The sequence below is a fragment of the Littorina saxatilis genome, linkage group LG1 (assembly GCF_037325665.1).
Source record: "Littorina saxatilis isolate snail1 linkage group LG1, US_GU_Lsax_2.0, whole genome shotgun sequence".
Taxonomy (NCBI): Eukaryota; Metazoa; Mollusca; class Gastropoda; order Littorinimorpha; family Littorinidae; genus Littorina; species Littorina saxatilis.
Window position 1 is genome coordinate 103,040,278 of NC_090245.1, and position 27,844 is coordinate 103,068,121.

A 27,844-nucleotide genomic window follows, 5' to 3' on the forward strand; every position below is an offset into this window, starting at 1 on the left:
TATCCGAGTTAGAGCAAAATGGCCGCTACGTTAGATGAGGGACGGGAATATGGTCTCGCTTCAAACGTTTCTACCAGCGGCAACAAAACTTTTATACATTTTAAATTGACAGATTCAGCTTTGCGAGCTCTCGAGGAATATTCAAAAATTAAAGTAAGTATATGTTCTTCTTGATTTTGTGTGCAGGAGCTGTGAAATGTCTCACTCTGTGAAGCGAAGTGCAGACTCCGCAGTTTTCTTTCTCCATCTTTGGCTCTGTCATGCTTTCTTTTTCAAGTCAAAATGCCTTCTACAGCTAAAATTGGATCCGTTATTTTCACTATCTGTGAAAGAGATGTGTAGCATTTGACAACTTTTTCTTTCACGATTTTCTGGGCTTTGAAATGATAGTGCTGTGAGAAACATATGGACGTTAAATATTTCGTTGGTCACCATTCTCACTTGTGACCGTACCGTCGGAATATTGGTCAGGGTTAACCACGCCGAGTTTTACCTTAGTTTGTGAAAAGTGTGTGCAAGTTCACGGAGAAGGTTCATCAGAGAAAATTCAGACCAAAAGCCGATTTTCTACACCATTTCCGTGTTTGTTCAAAGGATACACGGGGGCGACTAATAATGCGATTCGCCGTCTGTGCCAAACCTGTACTCCATATGGAGACAGACATGTCTACCTTTGCGGTGTCGATGGGTACCTATACAGATCAAAGTGTGTGTGCGGTCAGTTTATTCAGATGATGAAAGTAAAGAAGACAGACTAATCAGAAAATGGACTGGATAAATGGATTTAGTTTGAGAATGACCGCAAGAGCACAGACAGCAAGTGAGCAACAGTGAACTGAACAGCCATAACAGGTGAGGAGGATGGCCAGATGCTGAGTTTACATTTTTGTGTTGCTACTACCAGCTTGTGTCAATGTATTGTACCAGCTGTAACCAGAACATTACACTTTCAAAGGCTTTATAAACTGAGTTTTCTGTGTTTGGGCAATGTTTGGAATAATCAGAAAGATTGAATTACTTGAAACCCACAAGTGGTTGCAGGGGCGGATCAGTTCATTTTATGGGGGGGGGGGGGGGGGGTGGTTTCCAAAAGTATATTGTGAAGATATGGGTGTGAAGGAAGAAATTTTGAAAAAAAGGATGCAATCTGGTGCATTCTGAGGATGATCATTACCAGTTTTAGGCAGCAGATTTTGTCACTGATTAATACCCCAAACAACAACAACCCAAACAAAAAAGTATATATATTTTTATTTTTTGGCTGACAAAAAAGGTGATTCTGGATCACACTGGACTTGCAACAGTGTTGCCTTGTGTATTTTGAGAGTTTGATTAGATCACAAAGTGTGGATTTATGTTCTAGTATGCCCTCTTGTTGATACTGTTAACAACTTGTTGATGTTTATTGTTACACCAGAAGATCTAAACGGTATGCCAAGACATTTTTTCAAGGTACTTTGTGTTTGCAACGTATGGTACATGTATATTGATTGGACATTCTAGTAATGCAAAGCATTTTTGATGAGAATAATTCTGGTTGTTGGATAGAAATTAGTTTGAGCTTGGATAGATACTGAGTGACTATACAGTATAGTAGCAAGTTGTCATTTATAACTGGTCATGTTACCGATGTTACCCCGCTTTTTACGCAGTGATACACCGATTTCGTAGGATGCATGCTTGATGTTTTTATTTTTCCATTATAACCCAACGAACCCTGACATGGATTTTATGTGAGCTTGGTCTTGTGCTTGCGTGTACACACGGAGGGGGATAAGACACAGGCAGGTCTGCACATCAGTTGATCTAGGAGTAGGACAAGGAGATCCAAAACCCGGGGTTTGAATTGAAATTTGAACACTCGACCTTCTGCCGAAGAGTTTTTAAGACTAAGACTAAGAGGCTGACGTCCTGTTTTTGATCAAAAGTTAAGGAGGAGAATTTGCTTTGATGTTTTATTCCTAATTCTGTGAAATATAAAGTTCATTGTCAGTGAGTGAGTTTCAAGTTGAAAATGAAAGTGTTGTCAATGTCATTTCACAGGCTGTGTGTACTGTACATTTCAAGTTTTGTTTGGTCTAGTCCTTTGGTTTAACCTCAAGTGACAATGTTGTCATGAAGTACCAGAGTAGTTCTTTAGGAAGTCCAGGTGTAACTGTAAAGACCAAAGAAGGAAGTGTACCAACGAGAATTATTGAGGGAAATGATCCTTGCAAACCCTCATGAACTCAAACAGGTTAGTACTACTGAATCTGTCAGTGTGAGACAGTATTTTGTGCATGGTCCATGCTTTCTGTTGACTGCATTTATAGATCTATCTATCATTCTATGTAGCTGTCAGACCTCGGGAGCAAACTTTACAATAAAAGTGTATACTATTGTCCCAATTTGAACAAATACTGAGTGAATAGTAGTTGGTACTCAAATAACAAAACAGTTATGTTGAAATTAAGCGATTTTGACTCAATTGCTGCAGTGGTTTTTGGAGTGGAAACCATTTTTTTTTCTGAAGTGAACTGTCCAAAGTATAAAGGGCTCCATGATTATTATTAGGCTGCATATGGGGCATACTCAACAGGGATCTTTCCGACTGATGATTTTTAATTCACTGAAAAGTAGACAGGTGCTAGTGCTATACATGCTTTGTGGTGTCAGTTTGATCATCTGTGAATGTGATAAGGAGTAAGGCCCCCCCCCCCCCCCCCCCCCCCCCCCCCCCCCCCCACGGGTTAGGGGGAAGAATTTACCCCATGCTCCCCAGCATGTTGTAAGAGGCTACTAAGGGATTCTGTTTCTCCTTTTACCCTTGTTAAGTGTTTCTTGTATAGAATATAGTCAATGTTTGTAAAGATTTTAGTCAAGCAGTATGTAAGAAATGTTTAGTCCTTTGTACTGGAAACTTGCATTCTCCCAGTAAGGTAATATATATTGTACTACGTTGCAAGCCCCTGGAGCAATTTTTTGATTAGTGCTTTTGTGAACAAGAAACAATTAACAAGTGGGTCTATCCCATCCCCCCCCCCCCCTTTCCCCGTCGCGATATAACCTTCGTGGTTGAAAACAACGTTAAACACCAAATAAAGAAAGAAAGGAGTAAGGCTCTTTGTTACAATATAATCTATGCTTGATTTCTGACTCAGTGACTGTCAGTAGTGTCAGTGTTAACTACTGCTTGCCTTATAATATCCTATGTTAATTGTTACACAAACACAGTGACATGCAAGAGTCAGCTACCTCAAGGGGCACAGTCTGCTGTCAGTGTCACTTTTTCCCTATGCTGGGAGAGAACATTGTGTTGTAAAGCCACACTGTGACTGTTATTCCTTATTGGTTTGACCAACCTGGGCCCTGATTTGTTCTGGTCGTATCACCGTATACAGTACTCATTCTCTAATTCTAAGAAGTAAGATAGTCAGTGTTGTTCATAATCATATTGCTTTAATTTGACTTTCTCCTCTTTTGGGACGAGTTCTATGAGTAATGTATGTCCAGCAAGACAACGAGTTCTATGAGTAATGTATGTCCAGCAAGACAACGGGCGTTCTTGAGCTCATCGCATGTTGTATGTATGTATAGTCTTTCGGGGGCTGAGTGAATGGAGGCAGGTATGTTATTGTTAATGTAATGCCTGCGATTAAAAACATAAAGATAATTCGATTTACAGACAAAAAGCATGCTGTAAGTGGAACCTTGCCCACATGTTTTGAAAGTACTGGAAAGTTCTAAAATTATATGTAGCTTAGTGTCAGTGTCACAGAGAAATGTGAGACTTGACAGGATGGGAAAATGTTTCCATACTCAACCAAATATGCCTGCACCACTGGTATTTCTTTTTGTAGTCAGATGATAATAAGTCAAACATGTATTGCATTGTTTTCTCTGGGGCACATCAAAGATAGTCTGTTTGTTGTGAAACTCAAGTACTATTAGGTGGGCTTATTCTAAGTCACTAAGTGGGTCTTGTTCATTTAGGATATGAGTCACGTCTCCAATGCCCTGCTTCTCGGCATTTCAGTCTTGAAGTGTTATCTGAGATGACACTGACAGCGACAGTAAGGAAGGCAGGTCATGACCGTCATCACACCAAAACGGGAGTGTTTTACTTAAAGCCCTGAGCACTACCCATGTACAGACCTGTTTACCCTCAAAGCCTGACAAGAGTAATGGTCAAGTAAAAGAAATGGTAATCTGATAATAATAATAATAATAATAATAATAATAATAATAATAAATTAGCATTATAGCGCAACATCATAACTTTACAATTATGCTCTTTGCGCTTGACACATTTGAAATTAAAACACAGTTATACAAGCATTTACATCTACATTCATAGTCAGCAATGCTTAATTGATGACCAAAATAGTAACCCAGTGGTTACAAGCGCCAACATTAGCAACACAAACCTAATTAAGTAATTTGAAGCGCATTTGATTTTGAAAATCGTAATCAATGGTGTTTTTTTCTTCTTTAAATCATAAAAAAACTAGTATTACAGTAGTAATAAATTAATCCAAAATAATAAGGGTAGACAGGTCTGCCCCTTTATCATACATGTACATGATGTAGGTGTAGGTGTACTCTATCCCAGTTATAGGACCCTTGCTGATGTACATTACTCCATTTGCTGAGTAGACTAGAGCTCGCGGAAGGCACTGTTTTATGTTGGTGTATCTCGGTGAAAGGGCTAGAAAAATACAGGGTTTTTTGTGTGCCGTGCACTTCTTGTATAACAGTACAGATATATATGTTTGAATAATCAGTGCAGTGCAAACAGGTGCGTTCCTTGAAAGGTGCGGTAAACGGATGTGCAAGGATTTGCATGAACAGGCTTGTATTAATTTTGATCTAACTCGAAGCTTTACTCTGTACAGCTTATTTCACATAGATCTGGTACTGGTGTGAAATGTTGCACCTGTCCTTAGAAGAAGATTTGATCTTATATTTGTGACCATCTTAGTACAAAACCTGTGATTAACAAAGGGATGTGTTTAGTGTGCGCTTGATTATGCATTAACAAGGGAGACTTAACTAGGTGAAAAGATTTAGCAGGACAGCCGGTCTGTTTTTCTTCAGGTTACTTCTGTTTACATTAGAACTTTGTTAAGTATGTGAATGTACGTCTGTCTGTGTGTGTTTTTGCATTAGAATTAGAAGCATTGGTTGCCAAGTTGCTGGAATCTGTATACATTCTTATATTAAAAGTTCCATTGACTATAAAAAAAAAAAAAGGATTTTATTGAAACAAATTATTTTCCTGTACCAGTACTTATGCCTATCCTTATCAGTTTTTCATGTGCCTTTGTTTCTGAACTCCTTTTCAATCAAATTCAGTCATTAGGAAGAATAGGGTTAGGGGGAGACACACAACATTATGCTGGCACAATTCTGCCCTGGCAGTGGACAGATTGGCGTACAGGTGGTACTTTTGCTTTGTCGGTCAGGCCTAGCTACACTGCCAGCCTTCTGTTTAGTGTTGACTGTTTGCTTTTCCCTGATGAATTGGGTTCTCCTATTTGCTTCCCTTTTCTTGCATCCCTGACCTCCCCCCCCCCCCCCCCCCCCCCCCTTTCGATCAAAAGTTGTAACTTCAAAGGGACAGTGTGCTAGTGTATTCTGTTGTATAATGATAATGGCATATTCTTTGCAAGGAGTTTGTAGGTATGTAAAGTTCTGTCAAAACCGGTAATTTGCAATACATGTTGTATTTCGGGTTGAAGGCTTTAAGGGTACTGGTACTTGCAACAAAATGGACATCTACTAATGGATGGTTTTTTTTTATCAAAATTGTAATTAGTTCAATGTGTGTTTTGACTGCTCGCATTTCCACAATTTTGAAAATTGTGGTTTACATGACCACTGGTATCATTCTGATAATCCTCACTCCACGGCTATCGCCAGTTGTCTCTCTGACCAGACGCGACAGTCCTACGCGAATCTATCAAAACCAGAATACAGTGTGATCTCCCATATATTGTTCACGAGCAGTGCTCGCGAGACGAAAATGATTGCAGATTGGCCGACTTCGACAGTGATCTCCGTTCTGTTCTTCACAGTTATGATAAAAACATCGTTCTAAGGTCAAAACAAGTCGACGTTTTGGGACTGCTGCCGGAAGGAGACCGTAATATATGGTTGCATCACTGTCAAAAAAATTGTCCGCTCCAGCGAGCGCTGAAACCAAACGGTTGATTATCACGTGACACTTATGCCATATTTAGAGGAGTTTGCACAGTAAATACATCCGCAAAAAATAGCTCGCTTGAAACTGTCTAAAATAAAAATTACTCTGTAATTTAAAACTTACAAAACACCATGAAAAATCATTATCGACGATCACGAATCTGCTTAAATCCATAACACATTACAAAAAGCTCTAAATATGTTAAAAAAAAATATATGTATAGGTTACAACACGAGTGGTTTTTTATATGGCTTGTATTTCAGTCAAGACCCAGCGGATGAATATCATCGGGAGACACGAGCCTCTGGCGAGTGTCTCTCGATTGATATTCCCGCTGGGTCTTGACTGAAATACAAGCCATATAAAAAACCACGAGTGTTGTAATCTGTATATCCCATTCTACCATCAAACACAAAGTGTAGACTACTAGCGGCACTGTTGCGATCTGTGCAGGGTAAAACTGTTGCCAGCGAGACTTAGCCCTTTTGCAACCTTAAACTAAGTGACCGTCGCTGAAAAAATAAAACGAATGAGTGCATCGATAAGTACGCGGTAACACTACTTTCAGACCATTTAAAAGCTTTAAGTAAAGGTTCATAAGTTGCAAGAAAGTAATGAAGTCGAATAGAAATTAATTTAGCTGAAGCGCACAATTCTTTTGTTTTGCGTTTCAGGTTGGCAGAACGGGCGAAACGGGTTTGGGACCCATTTGGCTTACTCGATTCAGAATTGATTCCACGTTGTTTTTCTCGAACGTGTGTAATTAGGCTTATTGACAGAGAAGCAAATCTTAGGGAACAAATATGTAGGTTTAGATTTAACCATTTGCTCCCTATTTGAAATGTATCTACGTGATAAACTGTTTTGCGAGTGTGTTTGCATGGATGAACTTAAACTGGTATGGGTGAGAGGAAAACGCGACCGACACGTCTGTCACCGCCGATTGATTGCATTTTGAAGGAATATGACTGGATTACGGAAAAATATGTGGACTTACTGCAGAGCCAGGCAAAAGAGTAGACTTGCTCGCAAAACACGTGAAACAGCCGATGTTTGATAGCTGAAGGCGCACACCGGCAAAACACACTACCGACAGATTCTCAAAAGTCGTCTGCTAACGATGCAAGGGGAGGGTACTCGTGTTTTTGTTTTGGTTCGCTAGCATCTGGTTATCTTGTAAGTTGAATGTTCGTTTTTTTCGACCTGCATTGCTTTCATAATGAAAGAAACTTTTGCTTATTGCATCTCATACATCAGATCAGTTCTGAGATTCATTTTTGCGTGCAACTGATATGGTTTTCTGAGCCGTGCAATACGATTTTAGAACTTCATACAAATGTGTCACATTGTTCGGCGCGAGCGAGGTCAAAGGTCGGGAGGAAAGTAGTCCTTTGCCCAAATCGGAATCTGCACTATCATATATTTTTTGGAGTCCATGATGTATTTATTGAGCTATAAAAATACAACATATATACCCATACTGAAGTAACAGAGACAAAGAAGGGAGGTCATGGGATATAAAAAAATATATATATATATAAAAAAACCGGTTTCCTTGCCAGACAAGGAAACTCTAGGCATCCTGTCAGGGAGAGAATGAGCCGAACTCATTTTGACCTGAGGTCAGGATGCACTGGTATAAACTTGAACAGTGACCCACTTTGAAAGTAAATAGGAACTGTGGGAAGAACCTTGACATTAAAGAGACCGGGTGCTGACATACTTCCCATTTCCTCTTAGTAGTCTTACACTTTTCTGTGACCCTATTTGGTCAAAGCCCGCTAGCTCTCCTGGGTGCACAGTCTTCAGTGCGAATGAAGTGGAAAGTAAATCGGAAATGCATGTGTTTGAACTACCCTTGCATGGATCCTCTCCTCTATGTGCAGACCCAGAGACAGTATCCATGTCCCACCCCTGTGTTGCCACAGTAGCACATAAAAGACCCTGGTCATTCTGCCATAAGTGCATACACTTGTGTATTTCATCTAAAGTCGGAATAAAACCCAGGAACATGCCCCTAATGGCTTTGCCATGAGCGCGTAAAACTTGAATTTCTCTCTATCCTCTCCAAGTTACAATGAAAGGTACCTTCCTTCTCATGTTAACGGTTATCAATATGAATAACCCCTGAGAACGCACCAGGCTTTCGCATGCAAGGAAAAAACAGTCTTTGACATGGAGGCGGATTTTTTCCTCTGCGCTGTGGGAAGTGCTATGCTAAATTATTGTGATTGTTTCCCCTGCACTGTGGGGAAGTGCTTTGCTAAATTATTGTGGCAGGTTGACATTAAATTCAGCTAAAAAAAACCTCGCCTCACTGACTCAACACAGAAACCAGACAGGCTACATTCATTCTATATATATATGTGTACTCACAGGTCACATTACCACACATTTTAGACTCCCTGTTTGATTGCAAATTCAGCTGATTTACTGTTTCATTTGTTGTTAATTTTATTTCTTGTTGTGTTTCAGGGAGGATGCAGCCGAAAACCAACAATCCAGTTCAGGGACAGCAATGGGGTGAGTTCCGTGTGTGTGTGCAGCGGAAAGAGACGTTACTGTCATTGTTTTGTTATCAAAATCCTTTTACTTTAGCAATTTAAACTAGAATTTCACAGAGAACACAAATTTGGATATTCGTCTATGTTTTTGTAAACCAGAGGTGTGAAACTGAAAGTTGACACACTTTCACACTTGAATGATTTTTACACCCATTAAGTTGTAAAGTTGAATCAACTTCCATGAACTTCCTCTGAAGCCCAACAGAAAAGACCCTGAGCAGTTTGTTACTGAGAATTTCCTTCAACAAGGTAGAGAAGAAAGGCTGGATAGTGAATGAAGTGTTTCCCTGTTTTGTAAAGCTATTATTTTGAAACTTGATTCGCTTACAGTTACATGCTTTGATGATTTCTACACAAATAATGTTTGTTTCACTTCCATGAAATCCTTGCATGAGCTTAACAGAAAAGACCCTTTGTTGTTTTTAGAGAATTTTCGTAAACTAGGTAAAGAAGAAATATGTGTGAATTAGAGACGTATGTTCTTGTTATAGACAAAGTGCTTTGAGTTTGAAAGTGAAACTTAGCATGTCTGCACGCTTAGGTGATTTTTTTAAAGGGGTAAAGTTCAATTCTCTTCCATTAAATTAGTAACAAGAAAGTCCCTCAGTTACTTTTTACTGTAGAATTGTTCTTCAACAATGCAGAGAAGATTGACAAATGATTCAGAAATATTTTATGTTTTTGTAGAGCTAGATGTTTGAAATTTGATGCAATTACAAAGTAAAACTACAAGGTTTCGTGATTTGTTGACATTGAATCAGTTTGATTAACTTCCAAGAACTCTTTGCAGGCAAACATCCTTTTTTCTGAGAATTTTCTTCCACAAGGCAGAGAAAGAAAAGTTGAAGAGTTCTGTCCGACTGCAAGTTCTTGTAGAGCCAGATCTTTGAAACTTGGATATGTTTTTGATGACTAATCAGTGAGGTGGTTGGTTTAGTTAAATATTGTGCAAAGAAAAGGTGTTGATTTATCATTTCATAGACTTACGATGCTTATTGGGGGGGGATTGTTTTCTTGCTGGTTTGTAGATTTTGATTAAATTACATATCTTACCCAACTCACATATAGCAATTAACTCTAGTTCAGTGCTGGTAACGCTGTACGCGTCCCCTTGGTAACAAGGAAGGCGCCTCTAAAAAAAGAGTGACATGAGACCCGTAAGGGTGTCTAAGCCAGCCCGGAAACGAGACTGCCTTCCGTATGCGCGCGCATACACCGCCATTTGCAATTCAATCCAAAGCTCAGCGCCAGTGAGACTGGTCGCATTTGATGTACGCTCCGGCTGTTTCAGCCGTTTTTGACTTAGTCTTTTGACTTTGTTGTTCCTCTTGGTATCTTCTTGCATCTGGACTTGTCTACTACTGTTGAGGTGAGATCGTTCTTGTTTTTTCTTGATTTTGGCAGCGTTGTTGGCCGCATTTTGGACTTGAGAAAATTTTTTCTTTTCTGCAAAATTTTTTCGTGAGTCTTTGTTGTGTCATGGCCGACAATGCTAAGAAGAGGTGTACGCCTAAAAAGGTAGCTGCTGCGCCCACTTCTTCTAAAGAATCTTCTAGGAAGACTAAACAATCCGTTTCTGGTGAAGATACTCTTGCAAAAAAATCTTTTGATGTGTTTGTTGATTTGCCCGCTAAGCCGGTAGACAAGACAGCGGCCATTTTGTCGGCGAAGCCGGTTGACAAGACCGCGCACGTGAATAAACCTGCTAAGGGGGATTCTCCCCCTGAGGTGCCGGGGTTGGCATCTGCTGATGTTGCTGCTTTGTTGTTATCTCTTAGTTCACAGGTGTCTACTTTAGCGGCCGAGATTACTTCGACGAGAGCGGAGCTTCGCTCTCTTCCCTCGGGTGTGGCCGGCGTCTCTTCGCTTGCCAGCGTTCGTGCGTCTCCTGCCACTACAGTCACGAGAGCGGAGGTGCATGCCTCTCAGGATGATGAGATTGTGCCGTGTCCGCTTTTGGGTTCGCATTCCGGCGTTCCTTCTCGTTCACAAGGTATGTCTGCTGAGTTAGTAACCGGGTTCTCCGGCCAAAACTCGGCACGTGGTCAGGAGCGAGTAGCCTCAGGCGCATGGCGGCCGGGCGAAAGTTCTTATCTCTCGGCTGACTCAACCCGCTTTGGCGGCCTTTCAGTGGGGAGTAAGAGCCCTGGTACACGTAAGGAAGTTCCACTGCACTCTGCTCAGTCTGGGGACGGGGGCGAGTGTGTGTGGCTTCCGACCCCGCCCTCTGGGCGGGGGGTAGACAGTAAAGCTGGTTCTCTGCTGGACGATGGTAGTCAGTACGGGGATCAGCTTCAGGATTGCGCAGAGGTGCAAGACGACTGTTTTGATGACGACGCTTCCGGTCAGGCGGAGGGCGTTGGATTCAATTTGCCGCGTAAGCTGTCTTCGGCTGTGGCCCTGGCTGCTACTACGGCATCTAAGTATTTTGAGGAAGCAGTGGTGGAGTGCAACTCTCAGTTGGTACCTCCACCGTCTGCGCTGGGAGACTTTCGGAGTGCTAAGGACGCTAGGTGTTCGCTCCGTTTCCGTGAGTCTCCTGCGGTGGCGTTTGAGATGGCTACGGTCTTGGCGACTTCGCGCTATCAGACGCTGTCCCAGTCCGCTATGGTGCCGCTGTTGTCACAGCATGGGGTTGCCCCTGATTCGGCTTTGCCGTACCTGGCTCAAGCAGGGCGGCAGGTTCCTGGTTCTGCTGTTCGGAACTTCAAACTTGCTTCTCGGCCTATCAGCTTGGTTGAGTCTTTTTCCTTGCCTAAGGCCGTGCTGCCGGTGACTCCGGAGCTGGCCTCCTTGAGAGAGGATGGGTATAGCAAAGACAGATCGGTCCCCTATTCAGAAGCTTCCCTGTTGTCTCTGGAAGAAACAGGGAGGTCTCTCCTGGAACTAGCCTCGGTTTCAGAATCGCTTCAGCGATCATTGTCTCGGTCTATTGCTACCTCTCTGGAACCTTTTGAATTCCGCTTTGATGCCTCGGCAGAGGATGTGACGACTCTTTTGGCTACTTTGGGCAAAGTCACGCAGGAACAAATGCATTTGTCAGCCAGGCTTTACACACATGCGGTTCTCTCCCGCAGAGCGGCCTTTCTTGCTGGCTCCAAGATCAGGGATAAAGGTACGATAGAGACTCTCAGACTTTCTCCGTTTACGGAAGGGTCTCTTTTGGGCCGGGCGTCGTTTGACGCGCTGGAAAAAGAGACTCATGACGCTAGGGACTTGGCTATTGCTCGTATCGCGCATCAGGGTTTTTCTAAGTCGCAGAGCAAGCCACAGACTCAGGGCAAGACGCAGACTCAGGGCAAGACGCAGACTCCTTCCTTTGGGGGAGGCAAGGCGCAGAGTCAGAGCTCCTCTTCACGAGGCAGGGGGCGTGGTGCCCCTTATCAGAAGAGGGGTTCATTTGGTGGTTCTCGGGGGTCGGGGCGTAAGCCCAACCCCCAATGATGTCTTCCCGAGCTTTTGATCCCGTTGGCCCCCACCTTTGTGGTGGCGGGCGGCCCCTCCAGGGCCATCGCTACCTGGACACATTTGGTGTCCAGCGAGTGGATCGTGGGGATTATTCGTTCGGGATTTCGTCTTCTTTGGGCGGAGGGAAAGGCTCCTCTGTCCAGAATTCCGCCGCCTTTTCGGTTCCCGAGAGACCCGGAGGCCAAGGCAGCCGTACAGGGGGAAGTGGCATCCCTTCTGTTGAAAGGGGCTATCGAGGAGGTGCTCGATCAGGGGTCTCCGGGTTTTTACGGGAGGTTGTTTGTGGTCCCCAAGGCTTCGGGGACATGGAGACCTGTCCTAGACTTGTCAACTTTGAACAAGTTCCTGCGTGTGGTGAAATTCACCATGGAGACTCCGGCCTCAGTGAGAGAGGCTTTGCGGCCAGGAGACTGGGTCACGTCTGTGGATCTGACCGACGCTTATTTTCATGTGCTCATGCACCCGTCAGACAAGAAATGGCTTCGGTTCCGTTGGGGGGAGAAAATTTTCCAGTTTCGAGCGCTCCCTTTCGGGCTTTCGCTCGCCCCCTGGATTTTTACAATGGTCATTCGTCAACTCTGTGCCCTTGTGAGGCAGGAGGGGGTGCGTCTGAGAGCCTACTTGGACGACTGGCTGATTTTGCACCAGGACCAGGTTCTTTGCAGCAGGCACACACAGAGAGTGCTCAGTCTGGCATTTCAGCTCGGTTTCACGGTCAATCGGGTGAAGTCGGAGTTGGATCCGTCACAGGATTTCTCGTATCTGGGGATGCAGTTCAATACTCTGGATTGGTCGGTTCGCCCGTCGCAAAAGAGAGTGGACAAGTTGCAGGCTTCTATCCGCTCTCTTTACGGAGAGAATCTGTCCACGGCCCGGGAGTTGTACTCTCTGTTGGGTCAGATGGAGTCCATGGCGCCTCTTGTTCCTCTAGGCAGAGTACACAAACGGCCGTTTCAGGCAGCTCTGCAGGCGCTATGGGACCAAACTTCGCAAGATTGGAATGCTCAGATCGAATTGGGGTCTTGGTTCAGCCGGACCACAAGTGTTTGGCTTCTCCCCTGGGTGTCGCAGGGCGTTCCTATTGTTCCTCCGCCTCCTCAGAACAATCTGTTCACGGACGCCTCCCTGTCGGGCTGGGGGGCTCATCTTGCAGATCAGACAGCGTCCGGTGTGTGGAACGTCAGTCAGGCCTCTTGGCACATAAACGTTCTGGAGCTAGAGGCAGTAGCGCTGGGCCTTCGGGCGTTTCTTCCTCTGTTGGAAGACAGTCATGTCAAGGTTCACACCGACAACATGACTGTGGCGGCTTACTTAAACCGTCAAGGGGGCACTCGCTCTCAGGTCCTCTCGGACAGCGCGTGTCGCTTGCTGACATGGTGCAGTTTGCACAACATTCTCCTGTCAGCGGTCTATCTGAAAGGCACTCTCAATGTCTTGGCCGATGCTCTCAGCAGAGGGAACAAGATCTTACACTCGGAGTGGACTCTCTCCCACCAGGCTCTGGAGCGCCTTTGGGCGCAAGTAAGCAAGCCTCCCATCGACTTGTTTGCGACGAGATACTCGACTCGTCTCCCTCTTTTCGTGTCTCCGTTTCCCGACCCTCAAGCTTGGGGGGTCAATGCTCTGGAGATGGACTGGACAAATCTGCAGGCTTATGCGTTCCCACCGTTTTGCCTTCTCGGCAAGGTGATAAGAAAAGCAGAACTAGAAGGGCCGGCGTTGGTGTTGGTGGCCCCTCTTTGGCCCAGCCAGCATTGGTATCCCGATCTGGTTCGCATGGCGGTTCGTCCGCCCATTCCTCTCGGGGTTCGAAAGGGCGATCTGTTGCAGCCCAGGTCGGGCATTCCGCACCAGAATCCTCAGGCCTTGCAGCTACACGGATGGATTCTGTCCGAGGCTCTCTGCTCCGGGCGGGTGCCACAGCTTCGACTTTGAAATTGGTTCAGCAGGCACACAGGGATTCGACCAAGTCTGTATATGCTTCGCATTGGTCTTCCTGGTCCAAATGGTGTTTGGAGAACGGCGTCGATCCTCTGGCTCCGAGATCGATGCACGTAGCTAATCATTTATCCTGGTTGGCGGAACAGGGCGGTTCTCCTTCCTCTTTGCGCGTAAGAAGGTCAGCTATTTCCTCTACGCTTAGACAGCTTGGCCATAGAATCACTTTAAGTGGCGTGATAGCGAGTGTAATCAAGGGCGCCTCTCTTGATTTAGCTCGGTCAAAGGTACAGCTCCCGGCGTGGGACCTGTTTTTAGTTCTTCGTTTTTTGGCTTCGGATGATTTTGAACCTCTTCATTTAGCCAGTTTGGCTAACCTTACGAAGAAAACTTTATTTCTTGTTTTGCTCGCGACTGCTAGGCGCGGCAGCGAAGTGCACGCTCTCTCGGGTTTGGCAAAAGATATTGCCTTAGAGAAAGATGGATCTTTTACTTTGAAATTTCGTCCGGATTTTTTAGCTAAAAACCAAAAACCTGGTCAGTTATCTCCTTGTATTCGTGTTCCCCCCTTGAGCAGCGTTCTGGCTCCGGGGGATCCTGATGTTTGTAATTGTCCGGTAAGGGCCCTCAGCAGCTACCTGGCTAGGACTCTACCGATTCGCTCAAAAACTCAAAAGTTGTTGTTCATCTCACTCAACACGGTGAGAGGGAAGGATATTTCGAAGATCACTCTGACTAAATGGGTTTCAAGCACCATTAGGCAGGCTTACATTTGGTGGCAAAGCCAGTCTGGCGATGTCAGAGCCGTGTTACCTCTTACTTCGTCCCGGACACATGAAGCGAGAGCTTGGGCGTCTTCCTTAGCGGTGCTTCGTTCTGGACGCCTCTCTGAAGTTCTTGCGGCTGCGTACTGGCGGTCGGAAGACATTTTCATTCACTTTTACCTGAGGGATGTAGCCTCAAGTCGTCAGGACGGCAGTTCAGCTTTGCCGTCCTTGGTGGCTGCAGGGCAGGTTCTACATTCTTAACGTGGTGAGTACCCGCCACCTATAGTAGCAATCTGCTATATGTGAGTTGGGTAAGATATGTAATTTAATCAAAAATTTTAGTAATAAATTTTCATTTGATTAATATACTTACCCAACTCACATCGTTTATTCCCTCCCGCCTCCCCGCTGTGGTGGGTGTTTGGGTCTAAAAAAAGGTGTGAGTTGGGCTTCGCTTTAGATTGAATTGCAAATGGCGGTGTATGCGCGCGCATACGGAAGGCAGTCTCGTTTCCGGGCTGGCTTAGACACCCTTACGGGTCTCATGTCACTCTTTTTTTAGAGGCGCCTTCCTTGTTACCAAGGGGACGCGTACAGCGTTACCAGCACTGAACTAGAGTTAATTGCTATATGTGAGTTGGGTAAGTATATTAATCAAATGAAAATTTATTACTAAAATTTTTGATTATTGAATTATACACCATTTTATTTAGATGGAAACTTGTTAAATGAAATGCCTCATGCAACATTCTCCAGAACATAAGCTTTATCCAGAAAACGGAAGTCAGCTTCAAACTAACTTAAAACTTGAAAGTGTGTGTGAAAAAGGTATGCTGTCATATTTCCTGTACTGGTGACTGATGACACTGAAAGACTGTCCTTTGAGCTGAGTATCATGTAAGTCTATACAAGGAGGCATAGCCTGTCATATATACAGTAAAACAACCCCCACCCCCATTTAAAGACCTTCCAAACCCTGGGTATTAAAAAGGAAGGAGTCGTAAACCCGAGGTAACTTTACAAATCTTTTAAAACGGCAAGGTCTTAAATAGGGGGGGGGGGATGTCTCAAAAAAGGGGTTCCACTGTAAAGAAAAATGTATCCTATATACGTGAGAGAGACACTCGTGAGATAATAATCGTTCAAATCACACGTGTGTATATCATGTAAATGAGGTCATGTCAAGCAAGTCTGGCAGGGACCTGTTTTTCCACTGCTTATGATGCCAAAGTCACCGAGACAAACGTCATTATAGAAAAAAATAATTGCGCTAGCTAATTACCCTCGATGAATTGTTAGAACTAACACATCACACCACACTTTCAGAGTGACGTATCGTTACTTAGACGTAATAGATTGCACGAGGCTTTATAAGAGATCGAGGTTCCAAAACAAGCGTCTTCAAGTTAGCTGCCTCGACTGCAGGACATTTTCAGTAAAATACACGTATGCAGTATGTAGGATAAACAGAATACTACATGGCTTGCTGTTTCGTACCAGACTTACACTCGTTGCTTTTTCAAAAAGTGAACAGCTCGCTTTCGCTCGCAGTTCAATATTTTTAAAAAACAACTCGTGTAAATCTGGTACGACACAGCAAGCCATGTAGTATTCTCCATAAGTCACTAGACCAGAGCTTTTTGTTACTTTTCTGTCTCCTGCCTTTCATCTTACCCATCACAATCTATTTATTTTCCATTTGAAAAAAAAATTACGTGTAAATAAAGAAGGAATTCTCACCTTTTGTTTGTCAAGGTAATGATATTTTCTTTTATTTTATTTTATTTTGCCCTGGTGTTCAAGAAGTGCTTAGTCCCTGGGGCAAGTTGTCACGTTCACTTCCTGGTGTGACTTCTTTAAACTGAGAGTTTACCCCCACTCCATCAGACGTTAAAATTCTTCCTCTCTGTCCCCACAGGTAATGAGCATACCAGGCCAGGTGTCGTCAGACGACCCCAAAGCGGAGCGGAGTTTCAAATTGAACCTGGCCAAGATCCATGGCGACGTCAACGGCAGCTTTGACTGCATTCAGCAAACCAGCACTGGGTGAGATCATAATTTATGTTTAAACTTGGGGGGGGGTCTTGTTTTTTTTCATACATTTACACACATACCATCTCTCCCTGATTTTTTTCCATGTGTTGTTTGCTGTTTCATCTGTATATGTTCGGTTGAATTGTTTTAAAATTTAGGTAGACTGGGAATCCAGGTGATGGTGTATTAATGTTTTTGTGTGCGTGTAAATGTTAGTGTAGTCAATAAATTACTAAATGTAGAAATACGGAAGCCAACATGCCGAATGAAAGGATGATACAAAATAACTGTAATCACTTTCGCTGATGATCTAACTTTTATGTTTTTAGCCAGGGCAGTAGCCTCCAGTGTCTGGGCAGTATGCAGTTCAAGGTCACGACCCATGCCAACAATGACGTCTACAACGACACTCGCAAGAAGATTGCTTTTGCCGACACTGAATCCAAGAAGTTTTGGTAAGTCTCCATGTCTTGCCTTTATGTTCTTTGTTTGAGAATGTTTCACGACATATGTAATGCAGCTTGAAAAAATTGATCAAATAAGGTTGCTGGGTTGAAAAAGGACAAGAGATTTGGGCCGTATGAGAAACAGAGAAGAATGCAGGACATATACATTGTTTATAAGCAGGTTAAAGCATAATTTAGCCTTGGTTAATGAGGGCCCCAAAGGACTTAAAATCGTGATCGTGATTGGCGTTTTTTGACCTTTCTGTGACCGTGATTGCCGAAATTTCCATTTCTGTGATCGTGATGGGACTTTGCCCGTGATCCGTGATGACAAAAAAATCAAGTCTCGTGATCGTGATCGTCATTTGTTTTCGTGATCGTGATGGGCATTATTGCAAAGCATTTTATTTTCAACGTACATTTTTCACAGCTGTATCACTCTATGATCCTCTATTCGTCAAGGTGTTTGTGATCGTGAAAACAAAAATCAAGGTAACTGTGATCGTGAAAGCTAAAATTTCCCTTCCCGTGATCGTGATGATACCCCCCCTTTGGGGCCCTCGTTAATAATAATGATAAAATGTGTACCGCCAATTAGTAGTCTCTGGCTGCTTTGTTGTCTGTGATGATTTGTTATTTTTTGGGGCCAGGTTTCAAAATCATTGCTACGGTTTGAAGAGCTTTGGTTGTACTGTGTAATGACTGAGATTAAGAGAAGACTCTAATCCCTCTAAATCCTAGTTTTAGTCAAACCTGTCAATTACGACCACCTGCAGGACTGACCAACAAGGGTTGTTATTTCAGGTGGTCGCAAGGTAAAGTGGAAAAAAACCTTCCCCAGGATCCCTTGAGGCAGGTATCTTGGGCAGGTGGTTATTGAGAGGTAGTCGCCAGGGCCGGTTCGACTACATAAATGATTTAGGTTTGTTTCAAGTGCTGTGTTCTTGTTCAGCATTTAATAATTATTAATGTGTGAATTAACTCATTTGTCTTTGTGTGTGTGTGTGTGTGTGTGTGTGTGTGTGTGTGTGTGTGTGTGTGTGTGTGTGTGTGTGAACAGTGCAAAAGAAATCAAGATGAGCGGTCGCTTCAGTGGCAAGAAGATCAAGAAAGTGATACCCAGCAGCCAGTACAAGGCCTTGAATCCTACCCCCAAACCCTCCCCGGCCTCCATATCCACCTCCTCCTCCTCTCTCGTCAATAACCGCTTGACCCCTCCCCCCTCCAGCGCCCACTCCCCCCACCACCCCATCAACGGGAACCGGAACAAGCCAGTATCTGCGCTGGGTTCCAGCAACGGAGTCATGAAACCATCAGGACACTCTGGGAACAAAGGGTCTTCTGCTACCACCGGCTTGCCTTACAGGTGTGTTAAGTTTGGGTTCGGGTGTATTGAGGATTTGGTGCATGAGAAGTTTTACTCATAGACCGTACGATTTGATAGGAGTATGCTTTTAACTTCAAAACTTGAGGGAGTGGTTGAGATTAAGGAAAAAGTGGTGTGTGTGTGTGTCTGTGTGTGTGTGTGTGTGTGTGTGTGTGTGTGTGTGTGTGCAGTACAAGAACTTTAGTCTTGATGTTTGTTTTAATCGGCTGTAGAGTAAAGTCATCAAGAGCTGATCAAGAGCTTACACCAACATCAGAAACAAAATTGGTAAAAGCAAATTTTCCATACCTTGAAAGGTTACCACTTCTTGAATGACAGTTGAAAATGACTGGATTTGTTTACAATAATGTGTTTACAATAATGTAATAGACAAGTTGTGAGTTTGGTAATTTAGATGCAACTTATTGCTAATATTTGATTTGATTTTCTTCAGGGAGCGAGTGATACACCTCTTGGCATTACGACCGTACAAAAAGCCAGAGCTTGTAGCTCGGCTTATGAAAGGTGAGAATTTGTCTGATGAACAGACATGGAGATTTTACATTGCGAGCGGTTGGTAAGGGTTGATGTACTATTGCCTGGCTTTGTTTTGTGATTGTGTGGTTAAGGTCAGTGTTGTCTAGGCTGTCTGCTTATTTTGTGAGTCAAGGGAAACAATTTGAAAGGTGTATTTTCTTCGATTGTTAAAGTGGTTATTATGGTTACACAAGAACTGCCTACCAATGCTATTGGTGCTCGCAAATAGGATCAGCTGTGTCTTGTTAATTTTGTGTTGGTCAAGGGGGAAGTTTGAAAGCTCTATTTTCTGTCACGGTGTAATTGGACAGCTTATTACGTTTAAAGAACTACCGACGATGGAAGCAAATAAAGAATAAGTGAAGTGTTGCTCTGTGTCTCTTTTACCTTTTACTTAAAGTTGAAAACGCAAACTGCTTGAACATAGAAATCACACAGTAATTTGATTAAATTAATGCAGACTTGCTTGTCGTGTACAAGGTGTGTAAGATGGGTTGAACAAGGTGAGTTGTAAAATGGACTTATCGCATTAGTTCAGCCGCTTCGTTCCTTGCTAACTTTTGATGACTGCATAACAAAGAAAAGACTAAATCTAAATAACAAGATGACTGTGGGTGAAAACAAAGTTAAACAAAAGAAAACAAAGTTGTTTGTGTATTTGAATAAAAAAATGTGTGATCGATATAGCTCAGTTGGTAGCGCGCTGGATTTGTATTCAGTTGGCCGCTGTCAGCGTGAGTTCGATCCCAGGTTCGGCGGAAATTTATTTCAGAGTCAACTTTGTGTGCAGACTCTCTTCGGTGTCCGAACCCTCCCCCCGTGTACACTACATTGGGTGTGCACGTTAAAGATCCCACGATTGACAAAAGGGTCTTTCCTGGCAAAATTGCTTAGGCACAGTTAATAATTGTCTACCTATACCCGTGTGACTTGGAATAATAGGCCGTGAAAGGTAAATATGCGCCGAAATGGCTGCAATCTACTGGCCGTATAAAATTTCATCTCACACGGCATCACTGCAGAGCGCCTAGAACTGTACCCACGGAATATGCGCGATATAAGCGTCATTGATTGATTGATTGATTGAAGAAGAAGAATAAAAAATGTACTTGCTTTGTGCAGACGGTATAAAAGACAAGGACCGCAACATTCTTGGAGTCGTGTTGAAATCAGTGGGCACAATGAACAAGGACAACTCCTACAGTCTGGCCAAACATGTCTGGCAGGACATCCGCTCTGATTGGCCGCTCTACACTGATGCCGACAGGCAGCTTATGAAAAAGTAGGTGTTCTGCTGGTGTTGTGTGTAGATGTAGTTCGTGGTGGGTGAGAGGCAGAGCGCAGGTGGTTGGTTGTTGTGTGTGGGCATCTATTCCTTGGCAATAATGTGTGTTTCTGTACCTGTTGTCCTTCGTGAACATGTGCAGGTGTGTGTGTATTTGAGAAATACAACTGCTTAGGCCCATCTGTTTTGACAGAGCAGTTGTCTCCAACTTGGTAAATGAAGTTGCAAGTATACATTTTCTTTGAATGTATGGATAGAAAAAAAGAATCATTGACGTCTTTTCTTGTGAGGCAGCTGAGATCAGCGATACCCCTGCTGAGTCATGTAAAATTAGCTTGATTTGGTATTGTATGTTTCTGAGATTAATTAGCCACTGTAGTGAAAATAACCTTATGACCGTCTTAGTGGGAATCAAAAAAACAAGAAAGGTATGTTGTTGGAACGTTTAATTGTTAACAAAACAAAACATTACGCTCAGATATATATCGACCCAGTGGCTTTTAAGTGCACAGACAAACACTAATTAGACAAAAACGTATCTGACAAAATGTTCAGCTGCCTGCAGGGAAGACACAAGCGAGGCAATGATCTTAGTTGTCCTTAATGTCTCAGTTGGGTTTCCATTGTGTTTAAAAATGGTAATTTTGTTAAATTTTTGCAACTTGAGGTTTTATTTTGGAACAGGAACCAACAGCTAATGGAGTCCAGACCGTCGTTATCTCCGTCCGTCTCACCTGCTGTGCGACCCAGCAACAGTCCCAGCCCCCCTCAGGTAGCACATTTCTCTTCTTTGTCATATATATATATATATGCAGGTGTAAAAATTGTCTGTACCCGTTTGCCCTTCTTTTTGTTGCTTTTCATTCATAGTCTTCGTGCGTATTGTTAAACAAAGGACAAATAAACCTTACATGCATGATTTGAGTCTTTGTAAGATTTTGTTCCTTTAGTTTAGTGAGTAATGTGATAACTTGTGTGCTTTCATTTGAGTGGTTTTAACATTTTGATCTTCAGGTGCAATTCATTGTCGTCTCTTCTTTATGCTTTCATATCAGCGAGTTATGAAGCATTGAGAGAGCAATATCCAATATTGTAATGTGCTTTGCAGTTTTGTTTGTGAAGACATTCTGTTCAACCAGTGCATTTATTTCCTTGACAATAATATTTTTGCGAAAGCAAAAATTTAAAAAAAAACCACATGGAAAAATGATAGTTTGACCCAGATGAGAGGGACAAAATAGTGTTTATCTTTACATGGCACTATGTATCTTTCACCAGAGGGTGTTAGTTACATTCATATTTACGAGGCCAAAATGCTTTAGCTTCGGGGGGGCCCCGGCGTTATTTATTTCCTTGAATGGATTGCCTGAATAATGGGAGTGTACGGCATTGCTTGTCCAGAGGTTCTCTTCAACTGATTGATTGCACATTCATATTCCAACAGAAACGCAGTCTTGAGGACCTACCAGACGTTGTCCCTAACAAGAAACAGAGGATATCACACCACGACAAACACCAAAAGCGCACCAACGGTAAACTTGCTGACGGTGACAACAACAACCACAACTCTTCCAGCGGTGCTGTCACCATGGCCACCAACAGCTTTGGTGACAAGGGCTCACCAGGCTCAAATAGGGAAAACCAAGAAAAAGGTGTGTTTGAATCCGGGTGGTTGGGGGGAGGGGGTGGAATGAGGCATTCGGACTGAAAATTATGAACCTTCCTTTTAATAATAATGAGGATATTTATATGACGCAAATCCAAATAGAGTTCTAGGCGCCTCACAAAAAGCATACATAAATAAATTATTCTGTACACATTTCAAAATCAGATAATAAACATCGAAAGAAACTAATAACGTCTGTCTGTTATGTCCTAATGTTGTAAATATATATATATACTAGATGAATACCTGCTTCGCCGGGTACGGCTTTGCCGGGAAGAAGTAGAGCCGAATACTCGGCTTCGCCGGGGACCCGGCTTTCCCAGGTGGCGCACCGTACGAAGGAAGGGAGATAAACGCGCAAAACACTGAAGATCAGGAAGAGTTACTGGGAATGGATGTACAGAAAAACCAAAATCGGTTCAGCGCTGCGCGCTGAGAGCACGCACATGTTCAAAATTTTCCACGATTGTGTCCGGGGTCTACCTGAATATGCCCACCAAATTTGAAGCAGATCCATCGAGAACTTTGGCCGTGAATCGTGAACACACAGACAGACAGACAGACACACACAAGCCGTATATAGATATAGATATAGAAGATAGATAGATGTCTTGTATACTTGCCATTTACATATTTATTATAAATGTTGGATAAATGATGATACATTGTAGACGGATGCATGTTAATGATTAAAAGCCCCACAATGATGTGCTTGGCAAAACAAAAACAAAAAAACTAATACCCCTTAACCCTTTCGCTGCCAATCAAAACTTGCGTATGTGCATTCCTGACTGCCAGGGAATATTGGAGTTCGGGGTGTAATAATTCACAAAAAATTCTAGCTCCAAACTGGCAGTAGGTAGGTAAGTAAAACCTATGTTATTTTTAAAGGAAATTGAACCAAGAATCTGTTTTTAGTGTCTAATCATGGAAATAATAATTAGTTTGGCTTATAATGATGTTTAAATATGAACTTTTGAAAAATCAGTCTGGCGCATCTTCCGGTGCCTGTGGATCAAACACAGGTGGCTGTTTTGCTTGCTCCAAGAAAGGATTATAATCACTGTCATCTACCTGTTTCCAATGAATGGTCCGAAAGATCTCCCCCTTCCCCTGTCAGTATCCATAATCATTTGCACCGCCTGTAGCGTCAGTCCGGTTTTGTTTTTCCCTACTAGGGCCCGGTCGACTGTCACCGTTAGCCATTTTGACGTGTCGAGATTTCTCTCCCCTACCCTGTCGCCAAGGCCGAAAATAGCCTTCAGACGCAAAACCGCGTCACCATTTATGTTTATTCATGAGAATGAGGTATCCTTCCAAGCCATTGGCTGCTATTTGTGTGTCAGCAGTGACGTAGCATTTCTGGAAAATTCCTGAACGGAGAAGACGGGTAAACCCGTCCTAAGGCGCTGCGGCTGCACAAGCGCATGACGGGTATACCCGTCATAAGGCAGTCAAGGGGTTCAGACCCCTCACAAAATAATACAAGACCTGTGTTTTTTTCAGTGTTTTTTTTTATTGCCTTATATGGGGTGCTCTGTTACGCTAGTGTTATTTTGTCCATATGTAGTGACATTTGGAAGCATTGGTAACCTCCCTCATATCTTTCCTTTGAGCATGATTGTTTGCTTGAAATCTTAAAAGCGGAGTTATATTTTTAGGTGAGAACATTCAATGGGTACTACTTGTCTCCGAAAACCCCATCTAGACTGACTAAATCTATCTTCCAAGTCAAGTATTGGACATGCCTGTGAAAAGTAAGCCAAGTATTGATGACGTCATGTGATTAGTGCTTCCTCTCCTTCGTAAATCCTCACACAAACCTGAAAATAAAGCCATGAACTGTGAAAGTTGCAAATATAAGTCATGATTGCAAACAATTATGTAACAAAACACGATCTAAGGACGTATTTTCTTATTTCTGATGAGGTTTTCGGAGACAAGTAGTACCGCATTTAATCAGATTTTATTTTCTTTTGCAAAGGAGTTCGGTAGAGGTTGAACAGAGCTGTATTATGTTCTTGTTTATATTTTTGCATCATGCATCTTTTGAGCTTTTAATTATTCTTCTGTTGAAAACTTAATTTTAATGTGTTTTTTCTTTTCGTACAGATGATGATACCGACTCCACACCTGATTACGTGACGTAAGTAATTTTTTACCTGCTATGAACAAACCGGATGGTTGTCTTTTTTCAGTGTTGATCAGTAGTAATCTAATTTGTGGTGAAAGAAGTTCTTTCTGCAGTATGATTTTGGTTCCATTTACGAGTATGTACTTGGCATAAAACCTTGTGTGTGTAAAATGTTTTACAGATGCGGAATGATCTGTTTAAGATTTGAATGAGAAGGAGACTTCACTTTTGTTTCTTTGCTGTGATTCTGTCATTAAATAATTCAGATTATTCTCTGTGATTGTATTGCTTTATATTCTTTTTACTTGATTTCAAACTGCTTTTTCTGGTGTTCAGAGTTGTTTGTGCTACCAATTCCTTTACTTTGCATTGATGTTGCTTTGGGAATATTGTGAGTTGGGATTTGCTGATTATGACACATGCTGTGATATGTGTTGCAGGCAGTACAGCGGTATAGAGAGCTGCAAACAGAGACTTCGATACAAACAAGACTTTAATAGTGAATACGAGGAGTATAGACGGCTGCATGAAAAAGTTCAAAATGTGACACGGCGGTTCCAGCATCTGAAGGAACGCATCCTCAACACCAAAGAAGGCTCACAGGAATTTGAGGTAATTCACTATGTGTGTGTGTTTGGTGCCAATTCAGCAATTCTCAACAACAAAATGCACTTTCACATTAATGGCAAAATGCTGTTCATTTTGCAAAAACTGAAGTGTTTTGCCAAAAATGCGCAAAGGCTTCTAAAACTTGCTAATTTCATCAAATTTGCAACCAATTTTGTTTTTTAAAGTTCTCAAATGCCTTGGGTATCACCACACACAGACAGGTAGATGCTAGAGTGGATAGATATCACAATAATCCATAAATTAGGGCAAAAAGTGTATAGTTTTTTGGAGTTATACTTGACACAGACCATATTAACTGTAATAGGAAGCTAAAGCAAGGTAACTGCAATGTTTTGATGACACAAAAAATTATTGACTGGCTGCAGATTTTGCAAAACGGGCAAGTTAGAAAATTGTTGTCGATTTTGCAAAATGGGTAAAAATGTAGCCTATTCCGCGAATTCAGCAATTCTGTTAATTGGGCACAACATATTCGTTTGCATGTGAACTGGTTCACCAAGTTATATTCCTGCTCAACAAAGCCCTGAAACCCTTCCCAAAAGATGTGTTATGACTGAAAATGTTTCAGCTGGTAACCAACTAACAGGAGAAATTTTGCAATTGAAAAGATTTGAATAATGATTTTTTTAAAGTCTGATCATTAGTAGATGTGACAAGTAAATGTACAGCTTTCTTTAGACTGAAGAAAAGGATTGACCTTATCCTTAATATCTCACCTGTTTGCTTGCTCTATTTAGCACTTCTGAACATCTTGTTCAACTGTAGGCAGTGTATGCAGTGTCTAATTGATGATTTCATGCGAAGCTCATGGTGGTTACCCTCTTTCTTTCAGGAGCTACGCAGCAAAGTGCTGCAGGAGTACGAGCAGCAGAAAAACGACAGCAAGTTCCTGCAGCGCAAGCAGCGGGTGAACTACCTGCACGGCAAGCTGGGTCACATCAAGCGACTCATCATGGAGTACGACAGGAACCAGCACATCGCCGACTGCAGCTAGCCCCGGCAACTCCTCGCACCACTCCCCCCCCCCCCCCTCCCTCATCTTCCAGTGCGTTGATTTCCCATGAACGTGAAAATCTTCACCTCCTAGAATTCTTCCTCCTGAGAAGCCGCTGCTGTTTTTAAGCGGGAAGCGTTGTGTTAGTTGATTACTGTCTTGGTTTGATGATGATGTCTGCCAGCACATTCGTAGCCAATGTTTTTGGTTGTTTTTTTGTTTTTGTTTTTCTCCCCTCGTCCCTCATTCTCCCCCGTCTTTTGTTTGTATGAAGTTTGGTTTGCTGCCGATGTAGAAAGTCCTGTTCCGTTCTCATTTTACTACTGCTTTTTAGGTGCCACAAACATGTATGTGTGTGTGTATATATATATGAATGTAAAGTGTATAAATAATATTAAAAAGAAAAAGAAAAAAAGAAAAAAAATGAAAAACGAAAAAAAAAAGAAAGAAAAAAAGAACCAAGCGCCAAACGGCAATAACCTACCAAACAACAAGAGCTCAGTGGCACTTGAAAAGCAGAGTTAGCTTGAAACGGATCAGGTACACTCAGCCCAAAGCCAAGACTGCATTTTTGATGGAAGCTTTGAAACCTTATGTTTTTATCTGTGTGCATGCCATGAGATGTTATTTATCTTTGATTTTAGGAGAATAGGGAACAGAAACATTGTGCGCTAGTTCTCCTTTGCCATTAATCATGTTTGCAGCTGACTACTATAGCATTTTGGTAAGCCAGGGCATCTGTCACAGAGTGTCGGTGATAGATGTAAGACAAACAAGTGATAAAGGTCAGTTATTTGTAAACAAACACTTGCCGTAGCGTTAGAATACAAGAATGAAACTGCTGAAATTATCATATGCGTCTCAGACATTTTTTAAACATCGTGAGCTGGAATTTTATTTCATGGTTGACACCAGATTTAGTGTGAACAGTTGCAGATAATATGACTTCTGTCAGTGAGCAAATCTGTGGCTTTATTATTCGTAGCTTCTTTTTGAACCTTATTTGTTATTCGCAATTTTTGTTGATGGTTGATTTTTTTTGAGAGTAGGTTACTTTAAAAAGCAGACTTGTTCCTGAGTAAGAGGAGTTAAAGCGTACCTATAAGGCAAACTCTGGAACAATATTGCAGATGTTTTGTCAGCAGGAAGTATGGCAGACCTTCTGCTTTACGGCTGTTTTATTTTCTTTTAACGCAGTGTATCGTACAGATGACAAAATCTTCATTCCATGCAGAAACTTACTTGCATTGTGTTAGAAGACAGTGTCATTTTTCTGTGCATTAAATGATGCAGGGTTAATTGTACTTTGTACCAGCTGGCCTTTCACTGCTGTTTAGATAAGACTAAGAACCCCACTGGTCACGGAGGTTCACAGCGGAGTCTCCATTCAGCTTCAAAATCGCTGAAAAGGCATTAAATTACATATTCCTACTCCGAATCACATGTAGCATTGACACAATCGGAGATGCTAGGTTCTGAAAAGGCTAACCGTCTAAGGGAAGCAACCCCAACCACAAAAAGTGTAAACGTAGCCATGGTAATGACCATACACCCGGGGAGTTACCTCCCATCGTGCATGCCATGTCACTACTGCTACTGAACACGTGGCTCATATCATTCGACCTTACAGCTTTCGAGGGAGCAGGTTGTTGATTTTTGGGCTCCCCTGTGGCTGCGCTGTTTGGTGTTGTTTTGACACCCACCGGCCACGTTACCGTCTATCTTGCCTCCTGCTTCGTAGTTGGTGAGCTCTTTCCATTTTGGTCATTATTTTGACAGGAAATTTGTTGTAGTTGCTGATTTTCGTCCGTGTTTGGACCTGTGATATTTC

General features: G+C 42.6%; 1 protein-coding gene across 1 annotated transcript; it reads left to right on the forward strand.

The window, feature by feature from the left end:
- On the forward strand, positions 1–26,638 carry LOC138948198 (RNA polymerase II elongation factor ELL-like). Its single transcript, XM_070319703.1, has 12 exons — positions 1–153; positions 8,660–8,707; positions 16,840–16,967; positions 17,285–17,410; positions 18,462–18,767; positions 19,222–19,292; positions 20,427–20,586; positions 21,274–21,361; positions 22,034–22,241; positions 24,368–24,401; positions 24,830–25,001; positions 25,852–26,638. Exons 1-12 carry the CDS (start codon positions 19–21, stop codon positions 26,011–26,013), a joined length of 1,638 nt encoding a protein of 545 aa, XP_070175804.1. The 5' UTR covers positions 1–18; the 3' UTR covers positions 26,014–26,638.
- Positions 26,639–27,844: the final 1,206 nt, after the last annotated feature.